Raw genomic sequence first — 26,868 nt, forward strand, 5'->3', positions numbered from 1 at the left:
CATTTGGAACCCACTCAAGGACACTTTGAGACCCACTGGTGTAGCAGTGTGTTTCCAGGGAGCCAACATGCACAATAGCATAGCACCCTGTCTCTGTTTGACCAGAATGGAACAGAGTGTAATTTATTAGTATCATCAGTAACACCTGTGAAGGTAGTAGGGAAGGGGCCCAAGTTCTTCCAAAAATGGCATCTGTGCATAGAGCCCATTGCCTTGTTGTTGTTGTTGAAATGTGCTACACAAATAAACATGCCTTGCCTTGCCTTGCCACGCAGACGTTCAACGAGCTGTTCAACTCCCAGAGGAACGAGGCCGACATCCTCAGCATCGTGTCCAAGGCAGAGGAGTTTGAGCAGGTCAAGGTGAGCTGTGTTCAGAGGGCGAAAATAGCCCATGTTGTACATCGGCAGTGCTGAATCAAACACACCGAATCAAAAGGCCCCATGTGATTTGCGTGTAACACAATCAAGAACGACACTTTTTGTGTTTGCGCCCAGTGAATGAACGCGCATGCATTCAGTGCACCACCAGCACTATCGCCACTGCTCCCATAGAGTTACAGTATAAGGCTGCTCCCCAATGCTGTTTTAGTGTTTAAAGCTACCTGATTTATGGCAAAATAAATGGTTATGGCAAAACTTAACTTAAATAATAATCACTATTATGGGTCCATAAAACATTTATTCAGCTCTTTTGAATGAATTGCATACACTATTCGGTGATATATTTTCTATTTGGGCCGAAACCGAATAGGCCAAAAATGCATTTTTAGCCAGTTTCTGCCGAATATTTTCTGCAGCCGAATATTGGTTGCATCACTAGTAGAAAACCACTGAATTATTGGCTTAGGAATGAGACAAAAAAATCAAGGCTTCATAAGGTGTGTAATTGATAGAAATAGTTTATTTTCCCGTGTGAACTAATCCTTTAACAGTATGAAGGCCAAAGCACTGAAATTGACGAGTAGCATACTGTACACATCACACATGGAGCGAGTTTTACACGTGACATTTCCCAAATACATGTGCTTCAAAGATCTGTGTTCTCACAATAAATAAATAAAAAATAACTCGTAGGAAAGAGGCAGCAGACAGTTTTAGCACAGATGTCCCATGGGCTGTTTTGCATTGAAGCACAACAGTGACATTAGAGCGACCGCAAAATCTAGCATGTGAGCCAGAACGCTGTTTTCTCTTGAAAAGTGAAACTCGGAACAGCAGAGCTGTGATTCTGATTATGAAAGTTTTTTCCTTTTTTAACCCAGCCTTTATTGGGGACCAGCGTTTTTACAGTATTTGCACGTACACTCAATACCCCTGGTTATTGTTAGAAGAGGCGGTTGTTATTTGTGACCTGCTCGTTGTTGGAGCTTTTAATACCGTATTCACTCCCTGTAAAACAAATGGCAGTAAAAAACACAATTATCGTGTTTGTTTTGTTTGTGTGTCCCGCCCTACCTGTCTGTATGATTTGACGTGCGCGCGTGCGTGTGTGTGCATGCGTGCGTGTGTGCGTGTACATGTGTGCGTGCGTGCGTGTGTCTGCGCGTGCGTGTGTGTGTGTGCAGGTGCGTGATGAAGAGATGGAGGAGCTGGAACAGATGCTGTCTAACTACTGTGAGCTTCCGGCGGCGGGCGGAGTGGAGAACGGCTACGGAAAGATCAACATCCTACTGCAGACCTACATCGGACGAGGAGAGGTGGACAGCTTCTCCCTCATCTCTGACCTCTCCTACGTGGCACAGGTACACACACACACACACACACACACACATGAACGCACGCACACAGTGGCTCAGGAGGTAGAGCGGCCGGTTGGGATTCGGAAGGTTCCCGGTTCGATTCCAGGCTGTCTTTGAGCTAGACACTGAACCCCTAATTGGGGTGCCTTGCATGGTTTCCTCCACCACCGGCTTATGAATGTGCGTGTGAATGGGTGAATGTAATGCACAATCTATGTAAAAACATGAAAACACACGAGCGTGCACACACACACACACACACACACACACATACACACACATTAATCATTTATTTATGTCCACATAAGAGATACAATACAACGACACAAATATTTACACGGTGCTGTACAGAGTGCAATCAGCAAATCCCGGACAAATACCCACACACCCTTCAGGGGTACAAGTAACAGCGTCTTCGACATATTTGGCGGCTACTGATAGTGGAAGAGATTGCACAGAATGTTTTGGCATCCCAAGTTGCTGGAAGCCTCTTACAACCAAACTGTGTACGTGTCCTAGGCTGCCGAAGATAAACACAACTATTCCCTAGTCAGCATGTATTATATGGCACCTTGCGAAGCGAAAATACCGGTAGTTACTTGTATTTCATATACAGTAACAGCAAAAGTTGAAAGCCTCAAATCTGTGATTTATTCACTGTTACTAAAACAGCTAAATTTAACAAAATGTTGTCCACGCAAACATCGTCAGTCATGAGATTGTATTTTTGCTTTAATAACACGGTTCCCACGGTCATGAAATTCCTGGAAATAATATTTTGAAATGAGAAAAAAAACATTTTACAGTCCTGGAGAAAGCACACAACAAAAGTACAAATCAGCACTTCTAGACATGCATGGCAAGGGTCTGTGAGGTCAGGCCATAGCTCCTGTTGAGCCTACGGTTTAGTTTTATCTTCATACTGTAGGTTCAAATCATTACCTGAGGAGATAAGAGTCCTGAGGTAGTTTCCAGACGAGTGAAGACTCTCAGAGAGTATTATAAGGACATATCCACCCAGAGTCAACCCTCATCCCCATCACAGTCCATGAATAGCAGCAGCCATGATAAATTACCTGTCCTGGAGGGAGTGTGACCCCAATATTAGCTGACTCATGTCTCCTGCTCTGAGTGTACACATGCCGTGACATCTCTTTTCGGACGCACGAAAAAGAGCCACGACAACGACTCTACTCTACTGTCAAATGCTGACGAATGGACGAATCCCCTCAGCGGCCGTCAGCCAATCCCCAGCTCCGTAACCAGCCAGAAATGAGGAGACGCTGAAGAACCAAGATCTCACGGTCGCTGACAGGTTGCCAAGCCTTTGGCTCAACCAGGGACAGACGCATCAGCGGTCGTTGTGCACAGGAAAGAAAACCCACTTCTGTAAGCAGTGTGACGAGAGTTTCAGTAAGCTGAAGACGGGAACAAAGAGAAAGATATTTTCACTGTAAAAATTGTACAAACAAAGAGGTATATAGTGCACACCAGTAGTGGGGAGGTGCTGACCGCAGGAGACAAAACTTGAACAAAGAAAGAAAAGAGGCCGCACAGCTCGTAGTCACGATGCTAGAAACTTTTATTTAACCGACATTTGGGCAAACAGGATGCCTTCTTCAGGTTACTGTGGGCACTGTAAACATTGTGACAATAGTTTCCGTCAGTCCCATCATCTGATTACGAACCAGCATCCACACTGGAGAAAAACCCTACCACTGTTAACAGTGTGGCATATGTTTCAGCGTCTGAAACAGGCGCCTGAAGATGCACCAGTGTGTGCACACTGGAGAAAAGCCATACCGCTGCGATCAGTGTGGCAGGAGTTTCACCGAGTCGAGTAACCTCAAGAGAGAAAGACCTTACCTGTAAACAGTTAACAGTTACCCCAAAGCGATGATTTGAAGGCTGAGGGCTTAAAAAGTGAGGATACAAAGTGAGGACAGAAATGTGAGGACGCCAAAAGTAAGGAATGTGATGATGTATGATGATAAGAGTGCCCCTCACTTAACACGATTTATTTTAAACTTTTAAATCTGTGATTTGACAACAAAGCAAATTCTGATTCTGAACTGATCTTATTTTATTTATTTACACCTCGATTACTATCCTCTTTTACCACAATTCCTGCCCCATTCCGTAGATGGAAGAACTAATTGTTGCCATTAACCAGTTCCCTGTGCTACTTTATTTAAACCCTACCCTCTCATTGACACAGCGTGGCTTACCTGTCATCAGTGGGCCTGTGCATCACTGTCTCCGACTGACTGCATGTCCACCGTGTTGAACAAGAAACACCTGCTGGTGGTTCTGATGTGTTCCAGGCCGCAGTAACTGTCGACAGCAGACACACTGTCGTCTATCAATCATGCCTTTGAATCTCTCCCCTGTTTCTCATTCTAACACTCTCAGAATGAACCTGTTATGTACAGTACGTACCATCCCCGCTTGTTTAACCTGGAAGGCCATCCTGGCTTCCAAAACAAACTTTAAAAGAGGCTCCAGGCTTTAGCGGTGCCAAACTATAATGATAATTTGGTCCCCAGACCCCCCACCCTTTGTGTGTGTTTGTTTGTCACGCCTATTATGCGCAAATGTACAGTGACAAAAAACATTTCACATATTATGTGAAATGTATCCACTGCATTGTACCATCCTATAGAGTGAGGAAAGGTTGGTTGGGGGTCAAGCGTCTTGCTCAGAGAATATCAAAACAGTCTGATCCCAACTGTGATCTCTGATCACCATCATAACCTTTATTCTTTATTATTAATTTTAAATCATTTGAAAATAGTGAAAACAGCTGATCTACAAGCTCACAGCAGATCTGCTATTTTCACTACTTTTATGCAACACTCTTGTATGACGAAGTAACAAAGTATGGCATTAATTTACAAAATAGAAAAGCTGAAATGTGGAGATACACACGTTTCTGTCTGCAATCCACAGCCACGATATTCAGTCACATTCCTGGACGAGAAAGCCTGCTCAGATCTGCGGGCATGTCCCAAGTTATCATATCACGTGGAACAATAGATGTGTTTACTGTTTTATCAGCGGCCACCATTGTTTGACGGCATTAAGGGGGCTTGGTGAAATGCCACAGTAGATCGGAGAGCGGGCATCATCGCGGCTTTATCCTCTGCGGGGGAAAAAAACAACGGTTCTCTCGAATGGGGAAATTAATATGTTCTCCCTTACATATTTCACAGTGACTGATAGCCTGTAATCTAACCCCCCCCCCCATCCTCCATCTCAAAACACACACACACACACACACACACACACACACACACACACACACGCACACACACACACACACACACACACACACACACACACACACACACACACACACACACACACTTCTTTTCTCATTTTCACTCTCCTTGGCTCCTCTCATCCCTCTGCTGAAGCCATCTATCCAAGATGTCCCGCATGCAGTAACCAGCACCATGTGGTCAAATAGTTGGAATAGCTCAGGCAGATTCCCTCTTTGCTCCTAATTCGCCCGATTTCAGATGTTGAGCCTGCGATGGCCTCCTCCGTACTGGACATCTGATGTTCCAATCAGACTGCGGGACACAAAGGCCTCGCTCGCATTGCCAAACACCCACACTGCCAACCTACTGCCGCCCGGGACAAAGCATCTGTCTCTCTGTCACTCCTCTCTCACACGCATGTGTACTGTTAACTGTACACACCCACCCTCCTACTCTCACACATGTGCACATTATGGGGGGGGTTCGGTTGCATGCAACAGTGGATGCATGCACGCATCCATAAACACCCACGCACAGACACATGCACACACACACACACACACACACACACACACACACACACACACACACACACACACACACACACACACACACACACACACACACACACACACACACTATATGTATACTGTATATATATATACACACACTATACATACATACTGCTAGAGCAATGGCTTTAGCAAATGTGGGATTGAGCAGTTCTGCAGCTCTCGCACTCAATGGCCCAGAGAGCCGACGTTATTATGGCCCAGCAGAGCAGAGGGCTCCAGAGGTCAGCTAAACATTTACGGCATCAAAAACCTTCTTTTTTTAAGGCACATACACTCAACCTAAACAGCAGCAGGGTTTGAAACTTCATCCCAGAGGTTAGGGGATAGGATGCGATGTGGGAAATGGGAGAGCGCTCTGCTGTTGATGCGGTTATTGTCCACGTGGGCGTGTTGATTATTCTGTCGAACATCGGGCTTAATTAAAGAGTAGGAAGAAAGTGTTGCACACTTTATGGCTCCACCGTGCAGTGATTAAAAAAAAAACGTTTTTTTGATTGACGTTTGGGCCTGTTGGCCTTCCATCAGGCCTCTGACAGGTGCCTTCCTCCAGAGCTGGGTGTCAGGAGCAGTGGCTCTCAACCCTTTGTCATTTCAAGGACCCCCTAGTTTAATATGCATTATAGGCCATTTAGCAAGCTAAAATGATTTTGAAGCCGCTTTTCTTTCAGAAAGTGGGTGTGTACAAGGTACCTACGTGGGCAACTAGTAGGCATACTTTCATTACTCTTAATTAATAAATAATCATTATCACTGCGGCAGTATTTTTCTTTAATGCTCACAGTCGCCATGACTTCTTCACCAAACCTTTTCCACAAGCCAGGCAGGGGGTTGTGCACTGATCAGTGGGCAGTGTGCTTCAACTATCCTCAGGGTGAGAGAGGTGGGTAATCGTGGGTTGGTCTGTCACAATGTGAATTGAAACCCATTTATTCCTGATATATAAAGGTTATTATATCATTTATAAAAGTATGTCGTTGCCCGGTGATTGTAAACAGCGGCTCTCTCTCTCTCTCTCTCTCTCTCTCTCTCTCTCTCACTCACTCACTCACTCACACACACACACACACACACACACACACACACACACACACACACACACACACACACACACACACACACACACACACACACACACACACACAATGTGCAGGGTGATAGACCGACAGAGCACATCCCCTCCCCTCTTTCCGGGGAGAGTTGGGGGAAAAAGGCAGGGGGTAATTTGGTACACTCTCAGCGTTATAGACCTGTAAGGGTCCATTCAGTTCCTATCTATCACTTAGCTGTGGAGTGGACCCCCTGGAACCCCCTCAAGGACCCCTGGGGGGTCCCCAGATGCAGATCCCATGGTGAGAGCCAGTGATGTGAAGAACAGCCAAGGCCTGCCCGGTCCATCACAGAGTGCCCTTCCCCTCTCTCAGAACGCCGCCGCCAGACTTTTAACAACTCAATCCAGAGGAAAAAACTTTTCCGCACCTTGCCACTCAATCAGATCCCGATAGCACCTGACCAGATCAATCACGGCCCAGACAGACTTGACCGCTGCCTATCGGCGCCCACCTCCCCCTGACCCATCCCTCAAGAAAGACACGAGCAATCCATCAGTGCACAGCTGCGTCTGACCAGGCTGTCGGAGCACAGCCGCGCGGCCTCTTGATCAGATCGTGATTAATTGCCGCGTCTCGCCGCTTGACGCACCATTCAAGTGCCGATGTGACTTTCACTGTGGCGTGAATATTTGCCTGTGTCCTTTCCCACTCTCACGTTCTGTCGAGGTGGAGAGTTCTCCATCACAAGTTCCAAAAAGTCAGACCCTCTGTGTGTGTGTGTGTGTGTGTGTGTGTGTGTGTGTGTGTGTGTGTGTGTTCGCTTGGCTCCCCCCCCCCCAGAATGCGGCTCGTATCGTCAGGGCCCTGTTCGAGATCGCCCTGCGGAAGCGCTGGCCAGCCATGACGTACCGCCTGCTCACACTCTGCAAGGTGATCGACAAGCGACTGTGGGGCTTCGCTCACCCGCTGCGTCAGTTCTCCTGCCTGCCTCACACCGTGCTGGCCCGCCTGGAGGAACGCAAGCTCAGCCTGGACAAGCTGAAGGAGATGAGGAAGGACGAGATCGGTGAGGAAACCAACAGTAATACATACAATTTATATAGCGCTTTTCAAGCTACTCAAAGTCACTTTACAGAACAGAAAAAAATAAAATACCGCCTGACAAAATACACTTTAGTCGACAAAACCAACTGCATATTTAGTGGACTTGGCCTGAGGGTGAAGCAGTGTTTTAGGGTGGTGGGGGTTAAATGGTGACATGTATGTTTCCTTGCAGGTCACATGCTGCACCATGTGAACATTGGCCTGAAGGTGAAGCAGTGTTTTAGGGTGGTGGGGGTTAAATGGTGACATGTTTGTTTCCTTGCAGGTCACATGCTGCACCATGTGAACATTGGCCTGAAGGTGAAGCAGTGCGTCCACCAGATCCCCTCCATCACCATGGAGGCCACCATCCAGCCAATCACGCGCACCGTGCTCCGCGTGCGCCTCGTCATCACGCACGACTTCAAGTGGAGCGACCAGGTAACGTGGCAACACACGGGCATGCTGCATTACATAGAATGAGCTTTTAATTGTAATAATAATAATAATTGATTTTAGGGCAGAAATTCTGTTTTCGGGGGGACAGGACAGTAATTGTCTTGCTCAGGGACACCTCGACACATTTCCGGAACCAGAAATCTAGAGGCGGGTTCTCTACCCGGTGGTGGTGGTGAGGTTTAGTATGTCATCTTGTGGCCTGTCAACATGCAGGCACAGACACAGATGTAGTTGTGTGCAGTAGTTGTGTTGTAGTAGCCTACTTTGTTGCAGAGTCCTGCACGGGTCCAATTTTCGATACCCACACCCGCCCCGCCCGTCAATCATCAGTTCCGCAACCCCCCCGTTACCCGTGATTTATATAAAACTCGAAACCAGATCCGCCCCACTCGTAAAAAATTGGACCCGTTACCCGTTCATATCACAGGCACCGATAGCTATCATTGACTTTATTTCATCCAACACCACATGCGGTGGTGGTGGTGGGCGGCATCAGTGCATTGCACACGGAACGGAAGACATGTAGTTGACTGAGGCTACTGCTGCTTATTATCACAACATAACGTTATATCATGATTTCGACCTACCGTAAATGGCATATTGGCATAATATATCAACAAGGAGAGGATGATATGAGTCTGATGAGTCGACCGTCCAAGGCTGTTTCAAACACGGTCATCACTCATTTATTTACACTTAGACAGAGTAATGCATTAGGCCAACATTACCTGGGTTAGTTTTATCTTGTGTTGAATGTTGGCATTATAATCCCTTGGTGTTTCATCAGCACGAGTGAATGAAAATATAGGCTACAGTACAGGCGTGATGTCACTGCTATGCAACAAGGAAGTAGCACAGGGAAGGACAGCAGCAGAAACAGAACGCCATTCCTTGGGCATGTGACGGATTTAACTTGTCTCCACTGTTGAGAAAACCCCCAGCTGCAGCTCAACATCGTGCAGTGCAGGACCGCTGATTAAAAAATGTCACCCACCGGCGTTGCGTTCCGCCCGTACCCGCACCCGTTAATTTATAAAGGTGTATTGTCCCGCCCGTTCCCACCCGTCAAACTCGGGTATACCACAGGGTATCCGTGGGTATCCGACCCGTTGCAGGACTCTGCTTTGTTGTAGCACATACTGAGACTCAGGACTCTGGCCTCACAAGTCCACTCGATTCACAAGTCACTACAATGCAATGGAATAAATGTATTATACCCATAGATATTATGAGGAACCCATTCATATTAACATTATAAGAGAGCTGTCTCGCACTGAGCTTGTAGAGCGGCTATTTTCAGTGTGTTACATCCGAGTGCAACTAAGTGTAAGTCAGGCTTAATGAGATGATGTGTGAATCCCACTGCACAACCTCTGGAGGTTCTGACACAACACACGCTCAAAGTACCCAGCTCTCACAGCCCTTTACTTCTGAACGTGTTAACACTGTCTCTGCTGTTCGCCCTCGAGCGCCAGCACAGGCTATTGAAAGAGATTTGTATACTTTGTAATGGCGTGGCGCCTAGGGACTGAACTGCCTAGAAGACTGTCTGTGTGTGTGTGTGTGTGTGTCTGTCTGTCTCTGTCAGCAGCTAATCTAGAAGACTGTCTGTGTGTGTCTGTCTGTCTCTGTCAGCAGCTAATCTCGCAAAACCACTGATTGGCACTAAATTTCGCTTGCATTTTCCGAATTCATAATCTCCTCTCCACACGGCCCACAACTCGTCCATATTTGGTTGGGACATTGTCAATATGACGTCCAATGGGCCACATCGTTAAGAGAACCCGTCTTCTTACATCAAAACCTAAGCTATTCACACTCCCAGTTGAGACAAAGACGAAGACAAGCATCCTCGTGGAACGCCAACCTGTCCCACCTCGGTCGGCCAGAGGAATCAACCGAAGGTGGGGGTGGTGCTTTACCACCAGTTTTCCGTGGGATCCGAGGGGAATAGGAGGCTCATTGTAGCGAGGCCCAATATGAAGATGAATGTTTGTGTCCGATTAGCGATGCATGCTCCGTTCATGGGAGAGTGGTAATGGAACACCCCCTCAGCTTAGCCCTGATCCGGGTTGCATATGTCTGTGCGGCGCGCAGGGCCTAGCCAGGACACATGTAAAGACACATAAGCTTCCGCCCTCGCCAACACCATCATGACTCATTTTAAAAAAGGAAGCAGATTTTTGTTGGCATTTCTATTTTCTATTTTTTCTTTTTTCCATTTCCCTTTTTTTCATGGCTTTCTTATTCCACTCATGGTCTTTTTCCCAAGCAGTCTGTCTGTCTGTCTGTCTGTCTGTCTGACTGCGATTTTGCGGTTTTATGTACAATAGTGGCCCTTTGCTCTGTGGCCTCTGTGCCAAAAAGCCACAGACAGACCTGTTTAGAAGATGATATAGTGGGTGGCGTTGGTGTGTTTATCTGCGGAAGCTCCAGTGTCTTTCCCCCTCCTTGCGCGCTCTCTCTCTCTCTCTCCACGTCTCATAAACCTGTCTTCCGCGGCGGTCAACCATCCGTTCTTTCCACGGCAGCAGGAAGCTATAAGCTGTGGTACCGGCCGGGCGTGCAGCTGGGGGGACGGTGGGGGGCGGTGGGGGGACGGTGGGGGGGCGGCGGCTTTGCATGAGACAGGTCCAAGGTGTGCCTTGGGACTGTGACAGCCAGATATTATCATTGCTATATATCTCCATATTGTAACTTTTCGTAAATGAATGCCCTACATCGATCGAAACCCGGTATATCCAGTATAAAATTGCGGCACTCAAGTGACGCAGTGGTTAAGAACCTACCCTTATATTCATATGTTTGCTATGCATATGAAAATGTTGACATGCCCATTGATGTACCTTTGGCACAAAAGTGAGTGTCAAAGTGAGTTTAACGTTGTTTAATGCAATCAGATAGGACTTCTCTGTTTGGATGTATGGTCTGTCAAGGCCAGAAAGTAGTTTTTTGCCACTCAGTAGGCGTTCCCGCATAACTTCCCAGGTGTACCTACAGTAGCTAAGTGAGGTGTGTGTGTGTGTGTGTGTGTGTGTGTGTGTGTGTGTGTCGTCCAGGTGCATGGATCAGTGGCAGAGCCCTGGTGGCTGTGGGTGGAGGATCCCATCAACGACCACATCTACCACTCTGAGTACTTCCTCCTGCAGAAGAAACAGGTGAGCCTCCCCCCTGCCCCTCTCATGCCTAGGCCTGTCATCATTGCAATTTTATTTAGATAATCGCAATTCATTTTGCATAATCGTCATAGAATTTAGGCATTTAGCAGATACTCTTTGTCCAGAGAGACTTAACAGCAAGCAAGAACAGCACATGGTAATACATCAAATACATAGAAATAGTCATCAAGAATCACAAGGAAGCTAAGAATCTAGCATCTATCTAACAGTAGAAATACTGTACAGTAAAGCTATGAGTATACACACTATAGAGTGCTATGCTATCTAAATTACATAAGTTGAGCCTTTGCATACGCCTGTAAGGTCGTCGAGGCTAGTGCAAGTGCTACGGGCTAAGATGGAGTCTGATGAGGTGAGTTTTCAGACTACGGCGGAAGATTGGGAGTGAGTAATCATTTCCATGTTGGATTTTCAAAGATAGTGTAAATAGCAGATCTACAAGCTCAAAATGCGTCACGTTGTGACACATTTTGTAGACAAGCGACATTGTCATGTCTTCTCGTGTGTGTGACTGTGTACAATGCCTTTTTTGTGCATAAGCTGTATATTTGTACCATGTACATCAAATACAAGCACATTAGCCAACAAAATTCCCCACGAGGGAAAACATTCTGGTTATTTGGTAGGCTGCGTCTAGTGTTATAGGGATTGTGATTTTGAGGTTAAATGTACGGGACCATTTGGTTGCATTTATTACATTATCAGAGTTAAATTAACACGAATGATGTTACACTGTGTGTGTGTGTGTGTGTGTGTGTGTGTGTGTGTGTGTGTGTGTGTGTGTGTGTGTGTGTGTGTGTGTGTGTCCTCCCTCCAGGTGGTGACAGAAGAGCCCCTGCACATCGTGTTCACCATCCCCATCTTCGAGCCTCTTCCCTCCCAGTACTACATCAGGGCGGTGTCAGACCGCTGGCTGGGAGCCGAGGCTGTCTGCATCATCAACTTCCAGCACCTCATACTACCTGAGAGACACCCCCCTCACACCGGTACACACACACACACACACACACACACACACCAAATGTCTTTTGGTGGAAAAGGGACCAGAGTGATTAGATGCAAATTGTGCCGTCTTAGTTACAATGAGCATTAGTGAGGACCAATTATATGAAGATACTTGAAAATGGTCATTTTAAGTAAAGTATTAATGGCCATTCACATGCAAGCACGAGGACGACTGTAAATATGTCGTTTTAAAAAGTCGTTAAAACTCAAATGGATGTCACACCACAACTAAATTTATTACGACAACTAATAGTTGTGGACGTGCTCGTTGGGATTTTATGAACGATAATGACATTGACAGTCATTAAAAATCCATCACTCACCAGACTCTGAGAGTTTTGTCACTAATGGAGATGAATAGCTGGTGCTAGCAGGCTAGCTGCCATTACCTTAGGACTCCAGTACAAACTATCCCGCCTTCTCATAATTAATTTCAGTCAGATTATAGATATATAATCATATTCATGCGTCTTTCAGCACCATCTCTCTCCCGCCACAATCCCCCCCTCCATGTGGGCTCTGACTCAGGCTCACACATAGCTGGACACGGGTCCATACAATTGGAACCGGTCCCGAAACGGAGCTGGTTGAAATTGGATCTGATCTTAAATATATTTGGACCCATAGTGTGTCCGATGCTATATTTATGCTTATTGTCAGCATGACATGAGACCTATGAGTCTATAGCATAAAGCGGCACCGACATTCTTAACGGAGCCGTCAACAATCACAACAAAACTGTCCCACACAGCTGACTTTCCTTTTGGGGATTTCTCGCTTTGATTTGCAGTTTGATCTGCTCCTCTTCACGTGTATGAATACAGTACAACAGTGTTTCTAAAACGTTCATGTCAAGGACCCCCAAATTCATATTTAAAATAGCTCAAACATGGACTTGGACTAAGATTCTTCCACCTCTATTGTACAGAATGATTTGCACTTCACGTCGCTCAAGAGGGCCACCATGTCTGCATTATTATAGCCAGTGTGACTGTGTGTGCCCTGTCTGCATTATTATAGCCAGTGTGACTGTGTGTGCCCTGTCTGCATTATTATAGCCAGTGTGACTGTGTGTGCGCGCAGTGTTGGGATTGGCATGCGTTTCATTCCAATTGGCCGTGGCGTGAATGTAGAACAGAGACAACATGGATTTTAGAATGTAATAATTACAAAGCACTCTATTTTTTAACCCATTTTGACCTGAGATCAGATTCTAAAAATGTCTTCTACATGTCTTCAGTCGTTCTTTGATTTAAAAAAAATAGCAGACCTACAAGCTCGTAGGCTATGAGCTTGTAGATCTGCTATTTTTCAATAGCTAAAACATAACATAATGCTAACACCAAAAGGTGTTCCCGCCCAAAATGGGTTAAACCTATTTTTATGTTGAAGGGTTTATATTTGAAGCTCGGATCCTCACGGGTAAATGCATTGTCCGAGACCCGCGGCAATTTGGAATGGAACCGACCCTGCCAGAGGGACAAGTCAATATTTTGGGCCCGAACCAGCTTGGTTCTCGGTTCGGCTCTGGGGTATTCGGTGGGCCCGTGCTACCTTCTAATCCGGACTGTGCAGCGCGTTTGTGCCACTGTTTACAGAATGTATCGTTCATCAGTGTGCGTCACACAAAAGCCATAAAAGTATCACATAATACAAGCTCGAAACGTGGCGGTCAGGGTGGTCCTCAGCTAAATGATGGAGAGTAACCAAACGGACCCTTAAGAGGTCTTTTAGAGTTAAAGAGTTAATGTATTGTTAAACAATATCCTCTACATTACTTACCGTAATTTAAAAGAAGTCTTCACAATTAGATAGAACGTTTGGCTCTTATCTTAACTATGGTACCACGTCAATACAGCATGCAATTGTGGGCAAAATCTTATCCAACGACAACAAAATATTCAGTGATTTGGGTCTGCGAGACAAAATCTCATCAAATGGTGTTCTTTGGCTCAAATGCCAAATAAATAATGAGCCTTGATTTGAAAAGGGTTGACAACCACCGCTTTAGGTCAAAGTCTCCTCTGCCGATTTAATTCAGTGCTTCGCTGACATTTCTCATGGACATTCTCCAGTAAGCAGGGGTTAGCGTGAGATGGACAGACACGCTCATATAAATACACCATAATCATGGTCCATACAGGAATGTGCTTGAATTCTGAATAAAGTTGGGGGAGTTCCCTGCATTTGATGGTGTTTATTATATAGATGGTGTTTCCCAAGGAATGGGAGGGAGAGTGGCACGCCACTTTGAAAAGTATTATGTAGCACTTTTTGTAGAGTGGCATGCCAAAGACTTTTGGAGCTCGCCCCTCGTGGAGGATGGGTCTGGACACAGTTTGGAGTCTAGGGCGTAGAATAAATATCCCTTTATTATTTTATTATTTTTGTTTATTTCCTATATTATTATATATATTATTATTTTTTGAATTCATCTTTCAAAAGATTAAAGATTCTCAATCTTCTTGAGGTTAATTTCAGATCTCATGTTTCATGTTTTTAATTTCATGTTTTAAAATGACCCATCAATACAATGGTAAAAAGTGAAAATGGCAGATCACAAGCTCACAACACGTAACATCGCGACACATTGTAAGCTTCATTTCATCTGCTATTTTCACTATTAAGTAGGGCTCAAGAGGGCTTAAATTCATGATGTATTTTTGTATGTGGGCAAGACACCAAAATGAATGTATCTTTTTGTGGTCTGTACTGGAATGTTTTGACAACTCCCTGCCTGGATTATAGATTATCCAATTAACACCGGGGAAGCATCTGTGTCGTTTTAGATTTTAGCGTTGGACCATTCAAAAATAGCAGATGTACAAGGTCACAGCGCATCACTTGTGCCACTCTTATGAGCTTGTACATCTGCCACTTTTGAACATTTCAGAAAAATCCCAAAAGTTTGAGAACTACTTATTTAGAAGGCATATTTGTAGAATGTAGAGACCAGATTCTTCTAAATCTTGACAGTTTTCTGAAAAACCTATGTTTTTATTTCAGTGGTGCTCAAACTCAAGGACCCCCAAAATTAGATGTATTTGGCTGCGGAAGAGAATGCAGATCTACAAGCTCACGCTACGATCTTTTTCAACAGCTAGAGTTTAAAATAATTGTTAAAGTGGTTCAAAGCTGTAAGGTGACACAGACGCGTTCAAGGTCTTCATGGCTTAAGATGACAGAGAGGGTATGTGTCTGAATGTTGTGTGTGTGCTTGCTCCAGAGCTGCTGGACCTGCAGCCGCTGCCCGTCACAGCGCTGGGCAACAGGCAGTACGAGAGCCTGTACCCCTTCACCCACTTCAACCCCATCCAGACCCAGATCTTCCACACGCTCTACCACAGCGACACCAACGTCCTGCTGGGGGCGCCAACGGGCTCTGGCAAAACCATCGCTGCTGAGATGGCCATGTTCCGGGTGTTCAACGAGTATCCAACATCCAAGGTGTGTGTGTGTGTGTGTGTGTGTGTGTGTGTGTGTGTGTGTGTGTGTGTGTGTGTGTGTGTGTGTGTGTGTGTGTGTGTGTGTGTGTGTGTGTGTGCGTGTGCGCGTGTGTGCATGCGTGCGTGCGTGCGTGCGTGCGGTTCTTTGGAATCACTTTAAGCTGCAGTCTACTGCATAGCATGAAAGGTGTTTAAGTAGCATGGTGGTTGTACTCCATGGTTTGTATTGGCTCTGTAATGTTCAGTAGGCTACTACTAATGGGGATCCTTTAAATGCACTGGTTTCCAAACAGTGGAGCGGGATCCATGTGTGGTTCACGGACACATTTGTATGGGTCCCTTTATCTTTTTGGTTTCGTTTTTTTACATTATTATTCATAAATATTTTCAAAAAACATGCCCCAAAAATGCAACGTTTTGCATAAATTAAAAACAAATTAAATATTCTTTTCAACGTAATCCCATGAATATTTCAAAGAAAGAAATCTAAGAAAACATAAATTAGAAAACAAGTTTAAGAAGTAGTGGAAATAGCAGATCTGCTATTTTTGCACTAGTTATGGGTCCCGGGCAAACGTCTCTCTTTTGGGTCTGGACCTGAAAGGTTTGGGAACCAATGCTTTGATGAACATAAACTCCTGTCTGTAACGCATTGTCATTGTATCATTGTCAGGTGGTGTACATCGCTCCGCTGAAGGCCCTGGTCAGAGAGAGGATCGAGGACTGGAAGGTCAGAATAGAGGAGAAACTGGGAAAGAAGTGAGTGTGACGACATCGAGAGATGTCTCCCAAAATGTGACCTTGAATACACACTTTTTAAAATGTCTTCAGCATTTCCAGGCACACCTGTATTCACTTGTATTCCTGTATGCTATTTTTGTACATTTGTGAGAAATATGATAATAATACTAACAAGTATAAGTAAGTAACCCACTGAGCTAAATATTATGTATATTGCAATAATAATTGCAATAGTAGTTCTGTCAAAATCCCAAGATACACCTGCCATATTTATTATAGTATTAGCTGGTTACGCTTTGGTGCGCACAACTGTCAACCATCCTTCGGATCGGTCAGTGATGTCAGTAAAATATAAAACAATTCAAACTGTTGCTTACAGTATGACCTTCCCTGGATCATCACACACCACACTGGAACGTTTCAGAGCGATCATCTGACCCAGGCTACGTGTGACCACGATTAAAGGGCACAACAACACAACTTTACGATGTAGATTGCAATAAAGATCTGCTTTGTGTTACATCAGGGGCCTCATTGACACCCAACACTCGGCATTCTCTTTCACTCTTCCTGACTCCCCCTCCCTCGTTCCCTCCCTCCCTCCCTCCCTCCCTCCCTCCATCCCTCCCTCCCTCCCTCTCTCCCTCCCTCCCTCTCTCCCTCCCTCAGAGTGGTGGAGCTGACAGGTGACGTGACCCCTGACATGAGAGCCATCGCTCAGGCTGACCTCATCGTCACCACACCGGAGAAGTGGGACGGAATAAGCCGCAGCTGGCAGAACCGCAGCTACGTCCAGAAAGTAGCCATCCTCATCATCGACGAGATCCACCTGCTCGGTACGTCTCCCCAAATTGCTCGCTGCATGGAACTCAGTTTGGAAGGAATACGAGATCCTTGGCTAATAAGCCTTATAACTAGGCTTAATACATTATAATTGCCCACTATAACTAAAAACACCTTAAACGTTTAATTTATTTTAGAAATACTTCGTCTTTTACTCGATGGGGGCCGCTCCGGTCGCAAGTTGATGATGACATTTGCCCATGTGTGCTCCAGCCCTATGGCATTTATGGTGTGTGTTAATAAAACAAACGTAATACTTAATATGAGCATAATAGCAATATTTTAAATACTTTTTATTAGCACATGCATTCATTTCTAAAATAAATACAATATTGAAGGCTTTTTTTTTGTAGAGGGCAATTATAACGTATAAAGGCATATTTGGCTTATTAGCCAGGGTTTCATTTAACACTTGAGGGATAATGGTTGATTAACCATTAAAACAGTGATTATTTTAATGCTTAAAAAGTAGTTAATGCTGATGATTAGTTAATTAACTGACATCTTCAGGTGGACTTTAAATGTCTTATTTATAGCACATTTGCTCCCCCGTTATCTTGCGTCATTCACAAGTCTGTTTATTATTGAATAAACAGAAAGACCAATATACTACACAAATAATATAAACATGAATGAAACAATACAAAATAGAGGCACCAGTAGCACTGTTGCCTCACAGCTAGAAGGTCCCGGGTTCGATTCCCGCCGGGGACGCTGTGGGGGTGCTGTGGCCGTGTTCTTTTCTCCACTCCATACCCATACCCTGGGTGGAGCGAAAGGGCCTTTCTGTGTGGAGTTTGCATGTTCTCCCCGTGTCCCCTAGGGTAGGTACCCTCACAGAAAACATGCAGTATTCTATGTACTGCCTCCCCCTATAGTCAGTCGATGGAGGGGAAAGGAACTGGTTTGAATATCGAGTTCCTTCCACGCGTTACGTCCTACCGGGGAAACTCCCCCCTGTCAGGTGATGAGAAGTGGCCTGCTCACTCCTCATGCGTTGAAGGAAGCATGAGCTCAGTACAGGGCTCTCCCCAGGTTGGCAGAAGGAGAGTAGCGCCCAGGATTACAGTTTAGGGCCTTAGGCAATTGGCACCGGGTTGAAAAATGGATTACAAAATTGTGGGATGAAGTAAAAGTAAAAAAATAAACAGTCAAATGAAAGTACAAAACTTCATCTTTGCTGTGGAAGATGCAATTCTGGGCTAATTCAACCGTGGAAGCTGTGGGTGATCGAGATGAACATTTATTCAACTCCAGACAAAACCAGGACTTGTTATGGTAGATTAGAGCATTAGCCACAAGATCTGCCTCTCTGAGTTTCCGCAGCCTTGTCAGCAAATACTGTTCTCCGTATCTCTCTTATTCCCGTCCAGAATAATAACAATAATATATTTTTAATGCACAACAGCTATTCGCAACTAGCAACAAACCCCGAGCTGAAGTCATCTAGAGTTGCAGCTGTTGCCTTTGCAGTGTGTCAAACATTCCACTGAAACAGCCTGTAGAAACCAGTGGTGGAAGATGTACTCACATGTTTTACTTCAGTAAAAGTATCAATAGCTTGTTGTAGAAATACTCTGTTACAAGTACAGTGGTATTAAAAATGTAGCTGAGTAAAAGAACAAACATATTTGCATCAAGATATAAGGTCCCCGAAGTTTGTATAAAATATACATCCTTTGAAAATAGCTGATCTACAAGCTCACAACACGTTGCTATGCGAAACATTGTGAGCTTGTAGAGCGTCTATTTTCAAATTGCCAAAGTATATACAATTGTACAGTTATACTATATACTAGGGTTTAATATTTTCCCGGATTTGGCTCATTTTAATTCCCGGGAATTTGCGGACCTTTTCCCGGGCTCCCGCGGGAATTCCCGTCAGAAAAAAAACAAAAGAGAAGGAAAAAAAAGTGCCCACCAAAATGCATTTATATGTATAGATACTATAGAACTATGTTCAATAGAATTGATATTTCTTGGTTGAAAACGTTTTATTTGAACGAAATATGAACATATAGCCTGCAATAAAATAATGTTATAGGCCTACTACGCTATTCAGAAAACGTGACACTTAAGGAGTTTGCACTAATGTGACTGTCGAAGCACGGGGGGGGGGGGGAATAAACGACCTCGCGTCTTTCTTTCACATTTAGCTATAGGTCTTTTGAGCAGTGGTGCTGGGCCTGGGTCCCCTTCTCCACTGCAGAGAATTTGATCATCCCGCTTTGTACTTTATGAAAAGTCTGATTGGGTGTTAAAATAGCCAGCACGGGAGACTTCCGGTAGGATGGCGGAGGAAGGAGCTGCTTGATTAGTGAGCTCCCCAAAGTTGGTCATGATAAGTTAAAATAATCACGGAAAAACAGATTCAAAATGAAAAAGATATGACAAGAAATGAGTGGTGAACAACAAGGAAGCCGTAGGATAACTCGAAGTTATAAAGCAGATAAACAAACTGAAGAAAACAACGACGGGAGTGGAGTGAAAGAAAACGCCGACAGCATGGCGGAGGACTGTGCCGAAGTCATACGGACCGGGCTCGCTGAAATCACCAAAGAGCTAAAGACTTTTAAAGAAGGCATGCATACAACAGGAGCTGGCTAAGTTTAAAGAAGAACTGAAGAGAGAAATGAAGGAAGAATTCGCAAACTATCGTGTAATAGTGGACCGGGAGCTACAACGACAAGACGAGGAGGTGACTGAGCAGAAGACGAACATGGCCGAGGCGCAGACACGGATATCAGAGGTGGAGGACTGGAGGACGGGAGCGAACGAGGCCATGATGACACTGGCGGACCACATTGAACAACTACAAGAAAGACAATTGGATGCCGAGGCCAGAGCAAGAAGGAATAATATCCGTGTATTCAATTGTGCAGAAAACAGCGAACAAGGGACCACTGTAATTCAATATTTGGAGCAGCTGTTCCACACGGAGCTTGAGCTACCAGCAGGTATTCAGCTCCAGATACAGAGGGCGCACCGTGCACTGACTCAGAAACCTACCAACCCGTCTGCACCACCACGGTCTATTGTGGTAAACTTTCTTCAATTCGAGACGAAGGAAATGGTGCTAAGAAAAGCCTGGCAGGCAAAGATACAAGTAGGAGACAAACAGCTCGGTTTCGATCATGATTACCCACCCGAAGTTGTGAGGCAGAGAAAAGATTATATTCCGTTCAAAAGACTGTTGAAAGCAAAAGGAATCCGGTTCCAGACGCCGTTTACGAAGATGAGAGTACAGTGGCCTGACGGTGAGAAGACGTACCGAAGTGCGGAGGAAGTAGCCCAGGCCATGGGGGAGAGAGGCTACATGGAAGAAGAATCCAGCCGCGACTCTGCAACGGGACCCGGCGCATCGGCGGAGGTGGAGGCGGCGGGGTCGGGAGTCGCGGGGACGGAGAGAGAGAGGCGAGGAGTTGGAGGGGGACAACGGTGGGAACCGGAGTGGAGGAAGGTGGAAAAGAGGCGAGGAGCGGCGTGGAGAGCTAAGGACAGTCTACGAATGTTTATGAGGAAATAGGACGTGATTTCTGCTGTGAAAAGAGGTAACATAGAGTTGGGTTGAATGAGGGAGGGGGGAAAGATAGGCGAAGAAGGGTATTTTTGTTTGGTTTTATTTTTAAGAAGGAAAAAGAAAGAAAAGAAAGATAAATTAATATACAGAGGGTGCCATAGATATAATATTTTTGTTCATTTCTAATATTGAACCCCCATATATATTATTGTTTTTGTTTTGTATACAACCAACTCTTTGTAGTGAATATGCTAACTAGGGCTTCACTAATATATTTTTTTACATTTAAATGTACCAACTGGAAGGGTTTGCTTAATTAGGTAGGGAATGGCTAGGCACTGGGGAAACTCACAGGTTGAGAGTAGTACTAGTTTGTCTAGAGAGGGGCCCTCGTGTAAGACGGGGACTATCCCCTCACCCCCTTATGAGGGTTTAAGGGTCACGGATGTTTTACATCGTGTTTGGAAGCTATGTGTGTGCTTTGTGTTTTGTGTTTTTGGTTTATCGACAAGCGGATACAAATACTGTAATGTAACTAGACAAGAAACAAATATGAAGGGAACAATAAGGAATAACTATGTCTAATAAGTTGGGGATAATGTCACTGAATGTAAACGGGTTGAATTCGCCAGTAAAAAGAAAAAGGGTCATGACAAAATTGAAAAAAGAAAAAATGCAGGTTTTCTTTCTACAAGAAACTCATCTAAACAAAACGGAGCATGATAAACTAAAAAGGTTTGGTTATAGGAACTCATATTATAGTTCATACAAAAATGGGAAAAGAAGAGGAGTTATAATACTAATAGCTAATACAGTCAACTTTGATTTTGAAAAGGAGATTAAGGATAAAGAAGGGAGGTACATTATTGTGAAGGGGAGAATAGATAATGAACCGGTAACTTTAGTAAATATATATGCACCACCAGAAAGTGACAAGAAGTTTTTTAAAGACATGTTTGACGTTATAGCTGTGGAAACAAAGGGTATTTTGATTGCGGGAGGGGATACAAATGTGGTTTTATGTGATAAAAAAGATACAACAAGTAAGAAAAGAAGCAAGACACATTTAGCTAAGTTTGTAAACACATCATTGAGTGAGATGGGGCTGGTAGATATATGGAGAAGACTCCACCCAACAGATATGGACTTCACCCATTACTCGGCTGCACATAAAATCCATTCTAGGATCGACCAATTTTTTGTGAATAAGGGTGATAGTTACAGAGTTGAGGAATGTGAGATAGGAGGGGCAGATCTATCAGACCACAACCCACTGTTTTTGAAAATTGGTTTAAATAATAGGAAGAGGCAGACAGCGTGGAGACTTAATATGGGTATGTTGAACAGTGAAGTGAGGAAAGAGAAAGTCAGATCAGATTTGAATACATACCTTGAAGAAAATAACAATGGGGAAGTGGATCCGACTATAATATGGGATGCTATGAAAGCTGTCATGAGAGGTAAATTGATAGTGGAGACTGCATTAATGAAGAAGGCTAAACTAGTAACTTATAAGAAAAATAATGAAGATTTAAGGACATTGGAACAGGAATACCAGATAACAAAAAATGAGGAAATATACAAAAATATTAAAGACTTGAAAATTAAAATAAAGGATGCCCAATTAGACGAAATTGAAAGGAAAAGTAAATATGTAAAACAAAATTATTATGAGGCCGGGGCAAGAGCCACTAAATTATTGGCTAAACGTATGCGTAAGCAGCAGACATTGAGCAATATTAGCAAAATTAGAGACCCTAAAACCAAGGAATTAGCAACGGAACCAGAGAAAATAGAGAGAGTCTTTAAACGATACTATGAGGACCTCTATACACAACCCGAACAGGCAGAGGAAGAAGAAATGAAAATGTATTTAGATCAGCTGGACCTGCCAAGCATAGGGGCAATACAGAACCGTATAATAACAGCTAATATTACAGCAGACGACATTATGGAGGCAATTAGTTCCTTTAAAAATAATAAATCACCAGGAAGTGATGGGTTTCCTGTAGAGTGGTACAAAATGTTCAGAGAAGAGTTGATACCCATGTTGGTAGCATCCTTTAATTGGACCCTAAACAAACATAAAATACCACCATCTTGGTCCGAAGCAATAATCTCAGTGATACCAAAGCCAGGAAGGGATAAAGAACAATGTGGGAGCTATAGACCCATATCCATTTTGAATGTGGACTACAAAATCTACACCAAAATTATATCTAGAAGGTTAGCGAACATAGCCAACGAGCTTCTGGACGAGGATCAGACGGGCTTCATAATCAGCCGCCAAACTCATGACAATGTAAGGAGAACTATACACATTGTAGATCAAGCACAGAGGACTAAAACAAGCACTCTACTAGTGAGGGTTGATGCAGAGGCTGCCTATGATAGGGTCAACTGGAGCTTCCTTTACGCGGTATTGACAAGATTTGGATTCAATAAGAAAGCATTACAATGTGTAAAAACATTATACCAACAACCTACGGCTAGAATTAAAGTGAATGGGAGTTTATCTGGGAAATTCAACCTACAACGATCGACTAGGCAAGGATGCTGTCTTTCGCCTACGTTGTTCGCGTTTTTTATTGAACCCTTAGCACAAGCCGTGAGGGATAATGAAGGTATACAAGGGGTGACGGTAAACGGTAGCGAACACAAGATAGGACTTTTTGCCGATGATGTAATTGCCTTCCTCCAGAAACCAAATGACTCACTCCCCATTTTAAGCAAAGTATTAGAAGAATTTGGTCGTTTATCAGGCTACAAGATCAATATAGCCAAAACACAGATTTTGGCTTTAAACTATACTCCAAATGCAACTATAAGGGGAGCCTTCAATTTTAATTGGGAACAAAAAAGTATTAAATATTTGGGTATAAACATAACAAAAAGTTTGTCCACACTATATAAAGCCAACTACGAAAAATTAAATCAGGAGATAAAAAAAGACATTGAAAGATGGGCTACTTTGCCACTAGACCTGAACTCAAGGTTGGAGGCAATTAAAATAAATGTATTATCCAGACTGCTTTTTCTATTCCAATCCTTACCTGTAGAGGTCCCACAAGGGCAATTTATTACATGGGACAGAATGATCTCTAGGTTTGTGTGGGCAGGGCAGAGGCCAAGGGTCAGATTTCAAACACTTCAACTCCCAAAGGAAAAAGGGGGCATGAGTCTTCCCAACCTAAAAATGTACTATTATTCGGCCCAATTACGATATGTAGGATGTTGGTGTAAACCAGATTATATAGCAAAATGGAAAGATATGGAAAAGGAATTCAACAAACATCCCATTCAGAATATTATAGGAGACAAGGAAAAGTTTAAGAAAATAAAACATTGTATGGATCCAATCACACTGTTTACACTGGAGATCTGGTTTAAAATAGTAAAAAAATATAAGTTAGAAGAGGATATAAAGATTTTAAAATGGATGGCATTTGATAGTTCATTTAAACCTGCAGGGTATGATAAGGAATTTAAAATATGGAGTAATAGAGGAATGACGGCATGGTGTGTTTTGGAGAAAAATGGGGCATTGGAGAGTTTCACAGATTTGAGTGTTAAATACATGTTGGATAAACATGATTTCTTCAGGTATTTGCAACTAAGGGACTATTACACTAAGGAAGTCAAAGGGAGGCCCTCCATAGAAGTGAATGGTATTGTCCAAATCATCAAAAATATATACAAGGGGAAAAATATTCGAATTATATCAGCAATATATACAACTCTGATGAGTGGCAGTCATTCAACGGAATACATTAAAAATAAATGGGAAGCAGAACTAAACATAGAAATTACAGAAAAGGATTGGACACATATGTGGAGAATGCATCAGTCAACTACCAATTCACGGATATGGAGGGAATTCTCTTGGAAAAACCTATGCAGATTTTTTATAACACCAAAAATCAAGAGTAAACAGTTGAAGCAACAGATACAATGTTGGAGAGGTTGTGGGGATGCAAATGTAGATCACTCACATGTTTTTTGGAAATGTCCCAAAATGGATATGTTTTGGAAAATGATACATGAGCAGATACAAAAGATATTGGGATACGAGGTGCCTATGAAGTGTGATGTTTTGTATTTAGGAAACCTGATGGGGGGTCAGATACGAGGAGAGGATAGATATTTGATAAACATTGTATTGGCGGCAGCAAAGAAAGCTATCACAAGAAAATGGGGACAGATGGAACCTCCAACACAGGAACAATGGGAGGACTTGATTCAGGAGATTCATTTTATGGAGAAACTAACACACAGTCTGAGGCTACAAGAAGAAAAAATGGAGGACAAATGGTATAAATGGACAATATTTAAGGGTATAGGGGAATGAGAGACAACTGTGGATGCCTAGAAAGATGTATGTAACTTTTTAAAACGCAATGTCGATGCCTGTTGTATTTTTTTATTTTTCTGTTTTTTATTTTTTGTACGTCTGTGATGTTATATGTATTGTAAGTTGGTTTTTTCTGTCTTGTCTTGTAAAACAATAAAAATTTAAGTTAAAAAAAAAAAAAATAGCCAGCACGGCCAGTGCGCAGCACAGCACACTGATGATTAGTGATTATTGGAGAGAGAGAGAGAGAGAGAGAGAGAGCGAGAGAGAGGGGGGGGGGGGGGCTGCGTGCTGGTGGTTACTATATAAAACAAATTGTAGCCTATACTCATCTTTGTTTGTGTTCCGTTTCACGTTATTGCTGACTGCTGAGTGACGCACACATGCAGGCAAAAGCCAAAAGGTGTTTAGAAGTGATAATGTCCATCACGGGGAAAGGAAACTCCTCGCTCCGTCGGTAAAACCCTCCTTTTAATACTCTATGGGTAAAACACACTTCTCAGTTCTCACAGAGACTGATTAGGCTAAATGATTGACAAGTGCAGCAGCTTTGTCAATCTTTTGTTCTTGCCAACGGCTGATTGGTCTGGCTTATCCAGGCTAGCAGCTTTGGGAACGTGCCTGAAGATGTCCAACACAGTTCTGGAGAGAGTGACTCGGTGCTTTGCCTGTCCAGCGCAGACAGGAAATTATACGTTCTCCTCAGACATTCATTATTTTGCTAAAGTGTATAATAAGCTCTGTATCTGGTTAATTGCGGGAGGATGCAGGATTCGCGGAGTCCCGCTGATTTTATCTTGACCGCCCGTGTCCGCCCACAGGTATTTAAATACCGCCCGTGCCACCAACATTTACGTTGGGTCCCGCTGACTCCCCGTTACAGCCCAGTGTGATCCATAATTCCATATAAATATCATCAAACATGTTTGAAAATGATGGGAGGGTTCAGATTGGACATTTGAACCTCACAATTGTACTTAGTTTTCCACCAGTGGCAGAAACCCTGTGACAACGTGTTGTGTCTGATTCCTAGGGGAGGACCGAGGTCCAGTGCTGGAAGTCATCGTGTCCAGAACCAACTTCATCTCCTCCCACACCAACAGGAAAGTGCGCGTGGTCGGTCTCTCCACCGCTCTGGCCAATGCACGAGATCTGGCCGACTGGCTGGGGATCAAACAGGTCAGGTGTATACATGGTGAAAACACCACAGACACATCCGTACCAGTCCCCTCCCTGCGTCAGTGCTTCTCAAATCTATCTCACGATTCGATTCGATTCCCATTCTTGGGGTCGCGATTTGATTCCAAATCGATTTCCGATTCAAGACTATTCTCGATTCAAAAAATCAATTCTCAATTCAAAATGGTTCCGTCAGTTCTGAATTCACAGAAGCCATGTTGTTGTCATCTGGACATTGCCAACCAAGTGTAGCCTAGTTGTTTCCAACAGCTCAAACAAAACAAATCTATAATATCAGAGAGACCAAGACGTGATAATGTTTATTACTGTGATTCATATATGTCGTACAGTACTAAGAAGTCCTGTAACTTTCACCGGCAAAAATAAATAAAAGGACAAAAAAGAACCGGGGGTCTGGGTACACACAGGGGTCC

General features: G+C 43.8%; 1 protein-coding gene across 1 annotated transcript in view; it reads left to right on the plus strand.

Annotated features, from left to right (window-relative positions):
* ascc3 (activating signal cointegrator 1 complex subunit 3) overlaps positions 1–26,868 on the plus strand; it is a 187,845-nt gene that overhangs the window by 119,517 nt on the left and 41,460 nt on the right. The window contains exons 19-28 of the mRNA XM_080767693.1: positions 276–362; positions 1,568–1,744; positions 7,469–7,694; positions 7,998–8,152; positions 11,230–11,328; positions 12,167–12,335; positions 15,581–15,801; positions 16,474–16,559; positions 17,211–17,377; positions 26,289–26,434. Coding sequence (XP_080623819.1) covers positions 276–362; positions 1,568–1,744; positions 7,469–7,694; positions 7,998–8,152; positions 11,230–11,328; positions 12,167–12,335; positions 15,581–15,801; positions 16,474–16,559; positions 17,211–17,377; positions 26,289–26,434 — 1,533 coding nt within the window. The remainder of the gene's footprint in view (positions 1–275; positions 363–1,567; positions 1,745–7,468; positions 7,695–7,997; positions 8,153–11,229; positions 11,329–12,166; positions 12,336–15,580; positions 15,802–16,473; positions 16,560–17,210; positions 17,378–26,288; positions 26,435–26,868) is intronic.

Source organism: Protomyctophum bolini (assembly GCF_963924005.1).
Source record: "Protomyctophum bolini genome assembly, chromosome: 7".
Classification (NCBI taxonomy): Eukaryota; Metazoa; Chordata; class Actinopteri; order Myctophiformes; family Myctophidae; genus Protomyctophum; species Protomyctophum bolini.